Here is a 16,309-nt window from a genome sequence, read left to right as displayed (position 1 = left end):
AACATCTAGCTAACTCTTCAGTGGCTCTTTTAACGGCTGAGCTAAAAGTATTTTAAAAACTTTTCTCAGTAGAGCTTGAAAATGCACAGAGAACTGACATTGTGTGGATAAACAGTAGGGATCTTTATTGGCTTTTCTAAGTAGGGAGGCTAATAATAATAAAGGACGTGAGATTTACTAATTGCTAAATTTTAATCCCAGCTCTGACACTTTATGATTTGTGCAAACCATAGATTTTAGTTGCCGCCTTTCTTTCCTCATCTGTAAGGTGGGGATAACTAATTACTACCATACAAAGGTACTGCAAGGATTAGTAGCAATGGTATGGAGATATGCATAGAAATAATTGCTACAACAATTATCACTGGCTTGATGATTTTTTTTTTCTGAAGAGATTACACAACACAATTTAAAGAAAATATTTATTCTCTGGAAATTAGTTTCCATCTCATTCCAGAATAGATGACATACAAAACACAGCAGCCATTATGACACTATTACAGATAATACATTTATTCTTCAGTTCTTGGACCAGTCTCAGTGATTAGTGCAATACTGATTGAACATCAGGTAATAATTTGAATCGAAATCAGAGACTCACAAGTAATGAATTTTAAACGAATGTAATCACACTTCCATTTTATTACAGAAGTTGTGTTTAACTTAACAGTGCCATGGTTCAAACAATATGTATTACGCATGTAGAAAACACTGAAAGATTATTTATACTTTAGGTGAAATATTTTCACTGATAATCCAATAGCCATAAATTCAGGTAGTTTAACCACAGTTGAAAAGTAAACAATATTCAGTTTGAATTTTTTTTCAAGCAAGCTGCTTTTTTCCTTACATTTTTAGTACCCTTTGCAGCAACTGTGCAAGCTATGGTCAAACCAGGAGAAGACTTTTTTGCAGTATTTCAGTGAAGATTAAAACAGAACATGTTATTCTCTTATATGGGCACACCCACCCAATACAAAAAACTCTCCCACCACTCCATTTTCATCTATTAATGTGGAACTCCAGTGGTGCATGAGACCTCTGCACTAGAATGAATAACAGTCTTAATGACGCAATAAAAGATCAACTATGCAATCATCTTAAGATGACACTGAAAAAAATTATGTGAAAATACATGAATAACTGTAAACAGTAAATTCAGGACCAGCCTCAGACAGACAGCAGAAGCACTTTGCTGAAATATCCTCCTTCCCACAAAGATAGGCCCTGATTCAGGAAAACATTTAAGAATGTATTTCACATTCAGCACTCTTAAGCAAATGGGACTTAAGCTAATGCTACAAATTAAGACCAACAAAATAATCAAAAGTGCACTGGGGAAAATAAAAAAAAAATTACAAACTTGCTTTTAGATTTTACAATCGATCGAACAGAGTAAGTGCAAAGTGAGTGATAGAGGAAACCTTGCTACTGCTACATTCCAGCAGACTATTAAAAATAAAACATTATAAAAACCCATAAAATTGTAGCTTTTCTGTCCTTCCTTTCAGAAAATACAGATTACCAAGACACTTGTATTCAGATGGCAGCTTTCTCTTTCAGAATTAACTTCCTCCAGACTGATGTGTTCAGTGCTAACCACCATGAGACGTAACTGTGACATAACGACAGTTATGACATCCATTCATATCAGGAAGAGGAACAAGCTAATCACAGAGGACACTGCTTCTGCTTGCATAGAAATATGGCAACAGGAAAAAAAATCAGAAAATATGCTTGTTAATTAAATAAGGACAATATTACACTTTATAAAGCTTGATGAAATATGGCAGTTTCCCTTCCCTCCTCAATATTAATGAATTTAGTGCTCCTGAAGGGTACTAGATTGGTAGAGCCTGAACCCTCTCTTTATCCTCAGAAGAGCTATAGCACAGATTGCAGCCTCAATCAATGTCTTGCTCCATCTTGATCTGGTGGGACCACCTCTAAGGGTGAAAGGATAATTTAGTCTCCATGCTCATTTCATTCCTGGCCATTCTGTGATAGGATGAATTAGTGCCAGTTTGATGGGTGGTTTTGTGATTGAGCCATCTGTTCACAAGGAAATTCATTTCGCATGTGATTACTCAATAGCATCAGATAACAACTTTGTCACTACCAAGCTTGTCACATCCAAAAGAGGAACCTAAAGATGAAAGTTTTGCCTCACATTCCTGATCATATGAGCTAGCCAGTCCCCTAGATACACTTTCTTTAAATCAATTTCAACCTGTTTAGCAGAGAGAAGATACTGCAAGATTTGTCATCCGATTATCTCATGTTACTTATTCTTATATATTATTAGACAACCACAGTATGTATGTGCACTTTGGTCTCTTTTTACAAGAAGATTTTTCCCATATTGAGAAAAGGGTTCTGGACATACAGAGCATAAGCAAACTGTACTTAACATTTAAATGGTCATTTTTAATTGAAGCACTCTCGTTAGAACACTAACAAAGTCTGCATTCAAAATGATGGGTGAAATCCTGGCCCCACTGAAGTCAATGGCAAAACTCCCACTGGCTTTAAAGTCCAGGGTTTCATACCAGGAATTTTCTACACTTAAAAACTCTGTTTAATCTTAAATTATGTCATATTACCAGCACATACATAACTGTCATTTAAAAATCAGCAGCTGTATATAAACACATTTCATCGTCTCTACACTGTACAAACTGTACACACACTTTAACAAACATTAAATAATCAGGTTTTTTGACCTGTTTGATCTGTCTCTTACAAATTCAGCTTTAGGTTTCTTCGTGGAGGGCTCTGTTTTTCTGCAGAACTGTATTTAGTTCCTGAATAACATTTGGTGGCAACTTATCAGATTCCAAATTAGATTTGTTTGTTTTGTTCTCATGTTTCTTCAGTGTCCTTGTTTCTTTATAGGGACTTTGGTGTAAGTCAGCAATGTCAGCACCTGTGTCCTCAACACAGATCAAGCTTCGATGTTTTTTTACATGGTTTCTCACTTTCTCCTCCTTGCGGTCTAGGCACTGTGCCACGATATGTGCTCTTTCTTTTAAATTCTTTTTTTCTTCCACGATGTCATTTTCATCTTGTTCACTGACTGTCAGCTTTCCATCGTTAATATGCTGAATAAAGACAAGAAATCAGAAACAGAATGGTTCAAATTAACACAATATTCAATAATACTGAGATTGTGAGTTTTGTTCATTACTTTACATAACAGCTTACAAGAAAAATCAATTTTGCTGAAGAGCTGGGGCAGCATAGCTAATAGTTCTGGCCACAGTAATGGTGTACGAAGCCATGGCCAGGCCCGACTCAGCATGCACACAGCCCCAAGGAGCGGAGCTGCCCCCACTGTGCCAACTAGGGACTGAGCGCATGAACAGGCACCATAGCAGCAGCACTGTCTCAGACACAGCCCCTCCCCGCATCCTGAGCTAGACCCCTCTTGGCACACAGCCCCTAGCTACCTCCTGTCCGCATCCTGAATTACACCCCTGCTGGCACCCTGAGTTCCTCCCACCTCTGCACACAACCCCTAGCTACCCCCATCTGCCCCCTGCCCCCACACAGCCCCTAGGTATCCCTGTCTGCATCCTGGGCTACCTTCCTGCACACAGACAGCCCCTAGCTACCCCCTGCCTGCACCCTGAGTTGGCTGAAAGGCTGAAAAGTGAAGATGAGATCAGGATGCGCCTCACTAACATATGTCCCCAGCTGGAAAAACTGCAAGGAAAAGCAGGCACATCCATCCCATTAAGAAGACTCCTTGTCTGTAAGTTATTTTATATTTTATTACAATATTTGTTCCTTTTCTAATTAGTTGAGAATAGGATTGGGTCTTTACTTACACAGCAGAGAAACTCATATTTTACACTAAAAAAACTGAACACAATATAAAGTTCAAAGTTGGACAACCATTTTGTTTTAAAATGAAATAAGCATTTTTAACAAAATTGTTAACATTGTTGTGTTGCTTTTTGTTCAGTTTTATACAAAATTATGTTTTCCTGTTAGACCACAACACAATTCGCTCTCAACATTTTTTTTAAAGCTTTACGAAAACGGTTTCATTTCAAAGATCTTCAAGCATTTCTTTGAGTGCATATTGCTAGGGATTTCTATTATTACATTAAAATGAAAAGTAAACATGTACATTGTTTATTTACAATATCGCAGTTTATATGTATGTAATAATTAAATTTAATAATTTTCCTCAAGAAGTGTTAATAATGAGCTACAGAGCTTATCGCAAAAAGAAAAGGAGTATTTCTGGCACCTTAGAGACTAACAAATTTATTTGAGCATAAGCTTTCGTGAGCTACAGCTCACTTCATCGGATGCATGCTGTGGAAAATACAGTGGGGAGATTTATATACACAGAGAACATGAAACAATGGGTGTTACCATACACACTGTAACCAGAGTGATCACTTAAGGTGAGCTATTACCAGCAGGAGAGCTGGGGGTGTGTGCGCGTGTGTGTGTGAAATAAAACCTTTTGTAGTGATAATCAAGGTGAGCCATTTCCAGCAGTTGACAAGAGCTTATCGTAGTTACAAACATGGGCCTCGGGGGAAAAAATTTCAGAACCCCTGGCATAGGGGATTTGAGCATGCCACTGTCAACAGTACACAACTTGTTTGTCTGGTTGGCGCAGCCAAGTGGACAGCACTCTTGGAAAAAAAAAATGTATTCCAGTCCCCTAACTGGGCAAAAGGGAAGGAAAAGGAACAAAATACATAGTAAGTGAAGTGAACTCCCACCTCCAAAGCTCAAGCATTCTTTATCTACTGAAGTAGTCTCTACTCAACTTCTTAAATTTCAGCTGAATCAACATTCACACAATATTTAAAAGAATAATAATATTTTGTCATTGCATTTGGGCAAAATAAACTAATGACATTTTAAAATAGATTTTTTTCCTAAGAAAGAATTGAGAGTTAAGGTTGCTGATACTATAGTTCCCATTCATTATGGGTGAAATTCACCCAGGAGCAACTTAGCTGTGGATGCTAATGGAATTATGGCGTTCTGATACCTGGGGGAACGTCAGCCTTAGAATGACCAAGCATGGGCACTTCATACCCCTGCATGTGCTAAAACTGGCTTATATACATGGGCCAGATCCTTTTCTGGTGTAAGCTGTCGTATCTCTACTGACTTCTACAGAGCTATGACAATTTACACCAGCTAAGGCTCTACCCCTGGCTCTCTGTAGGCCAGCACAGAAATAGGGAGTGATAGCACGGTTATTGGCTGTAATGTGTTTACGTGTTGACAGTGGCCAAGAATCACTACACAAGTGTGCAAGGGAGTTCAGAAGCTGCCCCAAAACTTCACTGTTGCAGTAGTTCTATCCTGTCTAATAGCGGTGGATGGTCTCATTTTCCATGTATATTAAGAACATAAAGTATAGAATATAAAGTAAGTAAGAAAGAATATAAAGAATATAAAGTCTGAGCAGTAATTCTGCAAACCTCTACAAACAAAATAGAGTTCAATTAATAAGTATGATGACCCTGAATAAAAAAAAATCTTCATAAATATATACAAAATAACTTTTTGGTGTATTCCCTGGGGCTCTTTAAATGAGGGGTTCGATTTTGATCAGAAGATGCAGTAACATGGCTGGAGGGCTTTCTAAATGTCAGCAAGCCATGGTATTAAATTACTGCCTTGAAATTCAGTCTGGAAGAATGCATTTTATTTACAACCCCTAGTAAAACCATGTTTCAATTTTGCATCTTCTAAGAAGCAAAATAGTGATTACATTTCTTAAAACACAATATAGCTCCTTGCTAAATTGGGTACAGTGAGCTCCCTTTGTCCTTTGTCCTTGTTCTTTCCCAAAGTTGCTCTGACATGAAATTGGAAAAGGCCTAAAACAATAATCACTTTTGAAAAGTATCTTCTGTTTCGAAATAAACTACCAGATCCATATATATTCCTTCTAATTAAAGTGGGGCATATTACTCACACAGAGAACTTTTTCAGTGGCACTTGTATAGGCTCAGCACATGTATAATTTATCATTTGCATGTTGTATAAAACCCAGGAAATCAATGAAGCCAGCTGTACAAAGTAAAGTATGACATAAGACTATACAGAAGATACAGAGCTAAGCGATTTCCCATACTAGTAATGTGCTTCAAACTCTAGTCTAAGGTGACCTGTGTTCAGAATTACCATATTGTTCTCCCAGTGATTTCCATATCAAAATGTAACTGTTTTACAATAAAATGATATTTTCCTCTAACTGCCAGCTCTGCAAAAACAATATGGGTATAATAATGATAATCTGGAAGTCAAACTAGGATCCTTTTTCCTTCTGCATATCACCAGTAACAAGGATTGGTCAGACCAAATTATGTCCTCAGTTACATCTGTGCAACACTATTTCTGTCAATGGGATTGCAGAGGTGTAAAATTTAATTTAGTAATAATTCTGATGATGATGCACAAGAATGGACAAATCTATCTTACATTCTCTCTTTTACCTGTGTTGGCTTTTCAAAGCTAACAAGACCAAAAAAAGCAATAACCCCTCCTCAACCCCCCCGACCTTACTTTAATCAGCCAAGTAAGTAGACACAATTCAGAATACATACAGAGAGCAGATCCTTTGAGGAAGGTGGTACAATTTTTACCATTTATGTGATACCGAGTACACTAAATATTAAGAGTGAAATTCAGGCTCTGCTGAAGTTGATGGGAGTTTTGCTGTCAACTAAAATGGAGACAGGATTTTCATCTATTTTTTCCCTTTCATTCCCACAGCAGTCATCCCTGGCACAGCTGTCCAGATCCTGTTCCGATGCTGATATCATAGCTATTTTGCAACAGTGATGGAACATGAAGCTGGTTAATAATTGCTTAATTACTCTAAGTGGGATATTTTTATTTTAGTCATTTGATGTAGTGTAATAAACTTTTAAAAACATTATTATAAGTTAGTGCTTTCAGCACATACTGCTAAAGATGTTGCACATTGGTTAATTCTATTTACCCATTACCTTTCATATTTTTAATTTAAACTTTACTGGTAAATGTTTTTCAAACATTTATATTTTGTGCTACATATTTTATTTGTCCATGTGCAGCAAAATTCCTTCAAATACAAATCAGTGCAGAAAAGTATGTCCTGAACTTTGTTTGGTATCATTTTCCTCATATAGCCTTTTTTTTTTAAAAATTGATCTATGGGTTTCTTAGCAAGTCACCTTCCTGCTACCTTTATACTACTATTATATTAATTTTTTTTTTTTCAATTACTTCAGGAAGTAATTCAGGTATCAGGAAGCCTGCCAAACTATCAATGGGGCCACTGGACAATCAAGGTGCTAAAGGAAAACTCAAGGAAGACAAGGCTGCTGTAGAGGAGCTAAATGAATTCTTTGCATAGGTCTTCACTGCAAAGGACGTGCGGCATATTTTCACCGGAGCCATTCTTTTTAGGTGGCAAATCTGAGAAACTATTCCAGACTGGAGTGTCAACAGAGGAGGTTTTTGAATAAATAGATAAATTAAAACAGTAATAAGTCACCAGGACCAGATGGCATTACTCAAGAAGTTCTGAAGGAACTCAGACACGAAACTGTAGAATTACTAACTGGGTTATCTAACCTATCATTTAAATCAGCCTCTGTACCAGATGACGAGGATAGCTAATGTAAAGTCGATTTTTTAAAAAGGCTCCAGAGGTGATCCTGGCAATCATAGGTCAGTAAGTCTAACTTCAGTATCAGGCAAATTGGTTGGAACTATAGTAAAGAACAGAATTATCAGACACATAGATGAACACGATATGTTGGGGAGGAGTCAACATGGCTTTTGCAAAGGGAAATCATGCCTCACCAATCTATTAGAATTCTTTGAGGGTCTCAACAAGCATGTGAATATAGTGTACTTGGACTTTCAGAAAGCCTTTGACAAGATCCTGCACCAAAGACTCAAAGTAAGCAGCCATGGGATAAGAGGCAAGATTCTCTCATGGTTCACTAACTGGTTAAAAGATGGAAAACAAAGGATAGGAATGGTCTGTTTTCAGAATGGGGCGGGGGAGGGAAGGGTAAATAGCAGGGTGCCTCAACAATTTGCACTGTTCAACATATTCATAAATGATCTAGAAAGGGGGTAAACAATGAGATGGGAAAGTTTGTAGCTATTCTTTATACAGATCTGAGGACATTACCATCGTGTGTTTAACAGTCTATTGTATCAAAAGGAATAAAAATGCATGCCACAACTGAAATGGTTACCTTCATAAGTTTGGAATCAAATCCTTTGTTGGTTAAACTGAAATGTTATTTTTCCTCCTCCTCTTTTTGAACTCTCTCAGTTGCATACTTTACGACAAGACTAATTTAGATTCCAACAATATATGCAAAAACTGCTAGTTTACCCTTTCCAATGCTTAGTTTTATTCTAATTTTTTAAGGTATTCAAACAGGACCTGTATAGCTCTATTTTTATATATCAAGTTCGATTCTTTTTTATGGCAGAGTTAGTTATTAACATTAAGGTTTCACATCATTATGAGCACTAATTGTAAACCTTTTTCTGATATGACTGCCACATGTTTGGCATGACATAATGGAGTTCTTGCCAACAGGGCACAACAAAATCAAGAAGGTCCTGGTAATGTTTAGATTCAAAATTATGTAGTTCAAGAAAGAAAGGTAAAACCTTTACTTCCAAAAAATGTTCAATCTGCAGCTAGCTTAAAGATAGTATAATAAACATTACATTGTCCTTGTGACATCAAGCAAAAGGAAAGTATGAAAACAAAATTATGGGGTTCCTTCAATTGCATGATAAGTTTCTCTTTTTTTACAGGAAAACATATTTTAAATGGTAGGAATAAGAGGGGTTATTGAATAACTATAGAACAAGGTAAATTTAAAGGAGGTCTTTGAATGAGTAAAGGAGATTGAATAAAAAAAAAAATAGGAGTTAACAGAACTCAGTGTCCATTTAGGAAGCAATGTCAGAATTGCCTGAAGAGACTGACTAACTGTATCACACATGCATCTGCCTCAGGGAGGCAGCATGGCTTAGTGGATAAAGCATTAAACTCTGACTTTGGAGACCTGGGGTCTATTCTTAGTTCTGTGAGTGGGTTGCCTTGAACAAGTCACTTCACCTCCCTGTACTTCAGTTTCCTGATCTGTAAAATGGGGAAAAGAATGCTTACCCACTTGTTAAGTGCTTTGAGGCCTACTGATGAAAAACATACAACAGTTAGTTGTTATTACTATTACGTAGGGTCAATGGTAGCAACTGTTCTGTTCCATACTCAAAATGTTCCCCATTCCAAAGTTCCACCTCAGTGCTCCTTTTTTGGGTGCTAATGGTTCATCTGATAAATCGCTTATGTTAAGACTGAGAAACATCATTCATCTGAGAAGTCTAGTGGTACTTGAGTAAGTCACTGCAAACAGCTGTTACCATTGCTCCAGACTTCTTATTCTGTAAGCCTTGTGGCAAATTGCCGGCACTACTTTGATGGGTCTCGCACTTTCTCTTCTTGGGGACGGTTCAGGGCACTGTTTCTCACCCCTGAACGGGGGTATTAACTGCCCTACTAGTGTTCTAGAGGAGGGAAGTGGAGAGCGAGGTACCCGGGCCCACCCCCTACTCCAGGTCCCAGGCCAGGGGCCCTAGGGATAGCAGTAAACTGCTTGAACTAGCAGTTCCTTCCCCTGGACTACTTCCCTCTACTGCCCTTCAGCTTGTGGGGCTTCCTGCCTTCCTTCTGCACAAACCAGGTGTCCCTTTACCTAGGGTCTTGGTCTTAGCCCACCATAGCATTTCTCCAAACTCTCCTCTGCTTCCCTCCAAACTGCTCTCTGCTCCAACACCAATCCACTCTGCTTCAACTCCTCCAAACTGCTCTCTACTCCAGCACCAATCCACTCTGCTTCAACTCCTTTCCTTGCCTGATTGAAGCAGGGGGGTTTTTATCAGGTGACTGGCTTCAGGTGCTTTAATTGGCTTCCCGCGCTTTAATTAATCTATAGCAAACTTTCTTCCCTCTACAGGGAATAAGGCTTCTAACACTCTCCTACTGCCTTCTGACCATGCTGTATCACAACCTAATAATGTTATAATTGAAATGTACAGCATTTAGTTCCATCTTAACTTAATTTTCAAATGGAGCTCTTTGCTACTAATATTTTAGGATAGATACCTAAAAGTGCAAGGCTGCTTTGGAGATAGGAAAATATATGGTACAGTACACACACAAAGCTATATCATCAAGGACTTTATTTAAAAAAAAATCCTTATTAATTTGTAGTAACATTCATGGTAAAAATCCCATTTAATTCTAATGGGTGGCTCTTACTAAACAAATCCAGTGTTAATTTACCAACTTGCCACAGGGCTAGCTCAGAATGCATTTAATTACATTGTCCTAACTATTCCTTTAATGGCAAAGCAATACAAAGGACACTAACATTAGAAACATCTACATCTCACATTTATCCAACTCCAGAGAGAGAATTGCTCCTGGACTATCTAAAAAGGACAACAAAATATAGCATTGTAATTAAAGTTCAACACAAACTTTAACCACCAGCTTACCTCTGCATTTCCTCTGGTTTTAGAAGTATTTTTCTCCTGCTGAATGGGAATTAAAGGTAAGCCTCCAATCTTTGGATTTTTAGTGATAGACTGTTTTCTTGCTTTTCCAGCTGGTGGCCATATATCACTGTGCTGTTGAAACAAAAATTCCTTACTCTTGGCATTCCTTACTCTATACACTGCTTTTTATGTACAAAATTGCCTTAGTAAGCCTATATACTATGCTGTACTATCGCTCCATATAAAACAATGACTTTTTTTTTTTTTTAAGATAACAGGAGTATGTTTTTTATAATTATGTTGATGCTTCTACTAATGCATCAGAAGTATTGTTGGAGGACTGCAAGATGCTAAGTGAATAGAGCTTTAAGGTCTTAGTACACTATGTTCCAGAGGTGTTCCCTCCACACTATATATCAAAATATCAAAACATATCTATTGGCAATAGAACAAAAAATCAACATTTAGGAAAACAAATGTGTCTATTTTGCTTTCTAGCTCCAAAAGTCTACATAAATTGTATATATAAATACAATTATCTGACCCAATATGAAAGTAAATGTTTAAATGTAAGGGAACATTTATACTACTAATTTATTACTATAAGTTAATTGTCATAACAGTTATGGTTCAGACTTCCAAGGAAGTTCAGGGGATTTAGTCATACATCTTCCCGGCCCATCCCAAAGGATTAAATGTACTCAGCAGAAAATCTTTAAAAATCTTAACCTACAACATGTAATCTCCTCATGGCTGAAACATAAAACAGGTATCAGAGGGGAGCCGTGTTAGTCTGGATCTGTAAAAGCGGCAAAGAGTCCTGTGGCACCTTATAGACTAACAGACGTATTGGAGCATTAGCTTTCACGGGTGAATACCTACCCACATTGGTGGACGTGCAGGTGAATGAACCGGTGATGGTGTGGCTGATCTGGTTAGGTCCTGCGATGGTGTTGCTGGTGTAGATATGTCCCACATATCTACACCAGCGACACCATCGCAGGACCTAACCAGATCAGCCACACCATCACCGGTTCATTCACCTGCACGTCCATCAATGTAATATACGCCATCATGTGCCAGCAATGCCCCTCTGCTATGTACATCGGCCAGACTGGACAGTCCCTACGTAAAAGAATAAATGGACACAAATCAGATATTAGGAATGGCAATATACAAAGACCTGTAGGAGAACACTGGACACACAATAGCAGATTTAAAGGTAGCCATCCTGCAGCAAAAAAACTTCAGGACCAGACTTCAAAGAGAAACTGCTAAGCTTCAGTTCATTTGCAAATTTGACACCATCAGCTCAGGATTAAACAAAGACTGTGAATGGCTAGCCAACTACAAAAGCAGTTTCTCCTCCTTTGGTGTTCACACCTCAACTGCTAGAAGAGGGCCTCATCCTCCCTGATTGCACTAACCTCGTTATCCCTAGCCTGATTCTTGCTGGCATATTTATACCTGCCTCTGGAAATTTCCACTACATGCATCCGATGAAGTGGGTATTCACCCACGAAAGCTTATGCTCCAACACGTCTGTTAGTCTATAAGGTGCCACAGAACTCTTTGCCGATAAAACAGGTAGACAGCAAGTAGAAACACCACTTCTTTGGGTGAAGGGATTAATTACATTTTAGTATAAAGAATTATGGGTGGAATTCACTAGGGAGACTTAGGCATTGCAACAAGTGAGCTGTAGCTCACGAAAGCTTATGCTCAAATAAATTGGTTAGTCTCTAAGGTGCCACAAGTACTCCTTTTCTTTTTGCGAACACTCACCTGGTTTCAGATGAAGCTTTTCTACTGTGTGGAAATAATCACTGAGGCAGGAGGACTTGAACTTGGGTCTCATGCCTCCCAGGTGTGTACCTAACAATTGGGCTATAGAGTCACACTAACTTCCTTGGTGTCCAATGAATATTTAATTATTTAAACAAAGTGAGACAGTTTTAACATAGGAGATTGAGGGAGACCCACCCCAACGTGGCCAATAGCCCAGTGGTTAGGGACCACGCCTAGGAGGTGGGAAACCCCATTTCAAATCCCTGCATCAAATCAGCTTAACAGAGATTTCAGTCTAGGTCTTCCACATCCTGAATGCTCTAAGCATTGGGCTAAAGGACAAACCACTCTTCCTCCTGCTTAGTGTGGGTTTAGGCATGCTTCGCACATGTTTACTGGAATGGGCCCCAAAAGTAAGATAGGTGTGGGGGGAAATGCCTATGTTGTGAATTCTGTTGAGCGTTAGGCACTGGGCAGTGGCAGGAGTTAGATGGCTGTGCGCATGCCCAACTGGTGACTTTAAGATGGTCAGGTGGAGCCTGAATGTGGGACTTCAGAGCTTAAGTCCCCCTTGTGAATCCCACCCTGTGTGTCTGTAACAGTTTTAATTGAATGGTAAATAATAAATTATGAATATTTGCAACTCATTAGGCAAAATTAAAATTTACTTATTCATAGTTCTGACTCATCTAGGTGGCTCTTGTCAGCAGAAATATATCAAAACATCTTTGTCTTTTCAGAAGAGAACATATAATATATCCAGTCTACCTTGTAAATATTATTCAAGAGCGAAGAGTCTGTAGATCGGTCTTGCAAAGCACAAAGCGACAGGCATAAGAGAAAGAGTATGTGTTTGCTGCCATTAGTACATGGCCTCTAAATTCAGACAAGATATGTTTATCACCCAGGCTGATAACTTGGAGATCATCTTTCACTCTTCCTTCTCAGCATGCCCAAATATTGCAGTTTCTTCCTCCACAGCATATTATAATTAAAGAACTGTAACCATTCCTCAGTTACGCCATTACTCCCTAATGGATTCAACAAGGTGGAAAGTCTCTGGGAAGGTTGAGCTCAGAGAAACAGGCAGTGTTTGCATTGCATTTATCCGATGGATGCAGAAGGTTATTTCAAAGCAACCGAAGAGAGAATTTCTGGTGCTCAACTTACAATGATTTCTGAAATTCTTCAAGAGTTTTCTAAACTTTTAAAAATTCTCCATGGAAAATACTGCAAGAATTCTGCATGTATTTATTTAGTTTAAAAGGGTCACATATTCAACTGGCTTTCATAAAGAGGTTTTGCACTCCAAATAACAAATTTTCTTTCTAAGCAAAGAAACAAGGTTCCCTTATTTGCAGTATTAAGCAGAATTACTGCCTACGTACTTGAAGGTGTATCTTCGTCAGGGTGCTAATTTTGGCTTTACTTGTCAGCCCCATGATGTGCTCAGAGGAATACATGCACACAGAAATTAGAATTGGAAAAGATCTTTTTTGCTAATCTTCCCATCAATACCTTATTTCCTAGATAACTATGTTAAGTGCTTTTTGTCCAGACTAGTTTTATTAAATTCAAGACTGGGCTTGAGCCATACCCCATGGGATGACCATGCCACATGCTTAAGGAAAACAATGATCCTATTTTAGGCTTTTTTTTTTTTTTTTTAACTGTTTACCAATCAAAATACAAAATTAATAATTTCCATACTAACCCAAACTTCTCCAATTGAAGCCAGAAAACTAGAATAATTAGGTTATAGTGGGATAAACTTTACAACACTATGGTACCTACCTCATCAGAGGAGGGAAAAAGAAAAGGATTAATAAGTAATATCTTCCCTGAACACCACACTGTTCAGCTAAAGAGCAAAAGTTTCTATGGAGTAAGAGAAAATGGGTCTCTATCACCAAGTTAGGCTTCTTCCTCTTCTAACGGCAAAGACTCTACCTTTGGATAATTTAAAGCAAATATCTTGACACCTGTATGCCTTCTTTACATTCATCTTGAAGTTCAAATCTAGGTTCATCACACTATTCAAACAAATGAACCCTACTGTCTAAAAATCTATCCACAGAAATGTGTTCAGATATCATGCCAATGCATCTTGTATAAGAACAGAAAGCATAATAATTTTAAACATGGTCATCACTGAAATGCTGATTCAGGATAACAAATCCAGCTTACATACTTACAATGTTTTTTCTAATATATAGTGGTGATGAGGATTAACTTCATACCAGAGACAAACACTTGCATGTACAAAGCATTCTGAGATTTTATGATAATCTTTTGGAACATGAGTTATTACATCCTCAAGTACTGATTTTACTGCAAATAATATTTTACCATGGAAAAATAGATCAGTGGTGTCTCATTACCACCTAATGGCACAAATAATTCATGGTGTTGCTACATCTGCTAAAGACCAGAATGCTGAATAAAATTCTTCCCTTAATACAGCCTGTTAATATTGTTAATTTATATATTGCATATCATGAGTAAGGCTGCGATTTAGTCGCGGCGGTCATGGAATCTGTGACTTCCAAGGCTGTGAGCGGGCAGCAGGGGGACCCCTGGAGCTCCCAGCAGCCGCGAGCGGTAGGGGGAGCCCCAGCAGCTCCCAGCCACTGCAGGAGGCAGGGGGGACCCCTCAACTTGGAACTGCCAGCAGAGAGGGTACCCTGGAGCTACGAGCCCCCATGGGTGGTGGGGGCCCCTGAAGCTCCCAGCCTGCCCGTAGCTGACCAGGCTCCCCACTTTGCCATGGATATTTTTAGTAATATCAGGGACAGGTCACAGGCTTCTGTGATTTTTCATTATTTGCCCTATCCATGACTTTTACTAAAAATATCCGTGACAAAATCTTAGCCTCAATCATGAGTAATGAGATGACAGTTTTAAAAAAAAATAAAAAAAATAAAAAATTGAGGAATATGCTGAAGTTGGGGGGAAAAAAAGTAGCACCATGCATTCTTCTGTTTAAACAATCCCCAAAAGATATGAACTGCTTCTGTAAGTCTTCATTCCAGATTGATTTAATGAATATGTTTCACTCCATACTTGCTGGTCAGAGTTGTAACATTATCTTTCTTGTGATCTTGCGTCAATAGGACTTGAACAGAGTTACTAAGCTTTGGATGAGTTGTTTTTAAGCAACCTATGTCAATAACCTGTGAACCTATTCATTGAGACCCTACCCTTGTTATCCCCATGAGATGTATTTCCAATTTGGTAGCTGTTTCCATGGAAACCACAAGTGTTACTTCGCCTGGAGGAGCTGAATAAGACAAGGTTTTGAAAAGTCTGTTGCTTCCGAGACGTGCATTACACATCCCACTTCCACTATTTACAAAGGTCAAAGACAGACTCTCCCCCAAAGTATATGATTATATAGTATGTATTGCAAAAATCATGTGTCCATTCTGTATTATATACTCAGAACACAAGCAGGATAATCATATATATTAATTTTTACGACAAAAGGTACATTAATAATGAAATCATTTTTTTAATAGAATGACAGCCTGCGAGGGCTGCTAACTATTACATTCTCAACCTTAATATCGCTATAAGTGCATACAACACAGTAAATTCTAAACAATTTATGGCTCCCGCTGCAATCGTACCTCCTTGAATACACCGCATTGTATTGTTTGATATTGCTGTATGACGACTTCCACATGAAGAAAAAGGAAGCCAAATTTAACAGCAACATCTACTTCCACATTTGTCACATGTTTATTTTCTCATCTTCTCCCCAGGGGAGCAGTGGAATGTTTTGGTTTGGAATTTATATACACACACACATTGCCATATGTTTATGTTAGAGAAGGAAAGGTCAAAGAAATGTGCCTTGCATTTAGAGGGAAAGGTGTGAGGTTTGTGATGGTCCTTACTTCCTGTGAGAGTTCATTCTTCATTCTTGGGTGAGCTCCTGAGAAAGCTCTTCACA

At 38.3% G+C, this 16,309-nt stretch overlaps 1 protein-coding gene across 8 annotated transcripts in view; it reads right to left on the bottom strand.

Moving 5' to 3' along the window:
• Window positions 1–408: 408 nt before the first annotated feature.
• Window positions 409–16,309, bottom strand: part of ARAP2 (ArfGAP with RhoGAP domain, ankyrin repeat and PH domain 2) — a 195,673-nt gene continuing 179,772 nt past the window's right edge. For 3 of the 8 annotated variants that reach the window (XM_037897956.2, XM_037897955.2, XM_037897957.2), the window contains exons 32-33: window positions 10,567–10,698; window positions 409–3,101 (exon numbers count right to left, since the gene is read on the bottom strand). In XM_037897956.2, coding sequence (XP_037753884.1) covers window positions 2,754–3,101; window positions 10,567–10,698 — 480 coding nt within the window. In that variant the 3' untranslated portion in view covers window positions 409–2,753. Of the gene's footprint in view, window positions 3,102–10,566; window positions 10,699–16,309 lie in introns of those variants that run through there. The other 5 variants (XM_043544542.1, XM_037897958.2, XM_043544541.1 and 2 more) reach the window with 3 other exon arrangements.

The sequence above is a fragment of the Chelonia mydas genome, chromosome 4 (genome assembly GCF_015237465.2).
Source record: "Chelonia mydas isolate rCheMyd1 chromosome 4, rCheMyd1.pri.v2, whole genome shotgun sequence".
In the NCBI taxonomy this organism is placed as follows: domain Eukaryota; kingdom Metazoa; phylum Chordata; order Testudines; family Cheloniidae; genus Chelonia; species Chelonia mydas.
The sequence above is the reverse complement of the archived record's forward strand: the minus strand, read 5'-3'. Positions and strand labels throughout refer to the sequence as shown.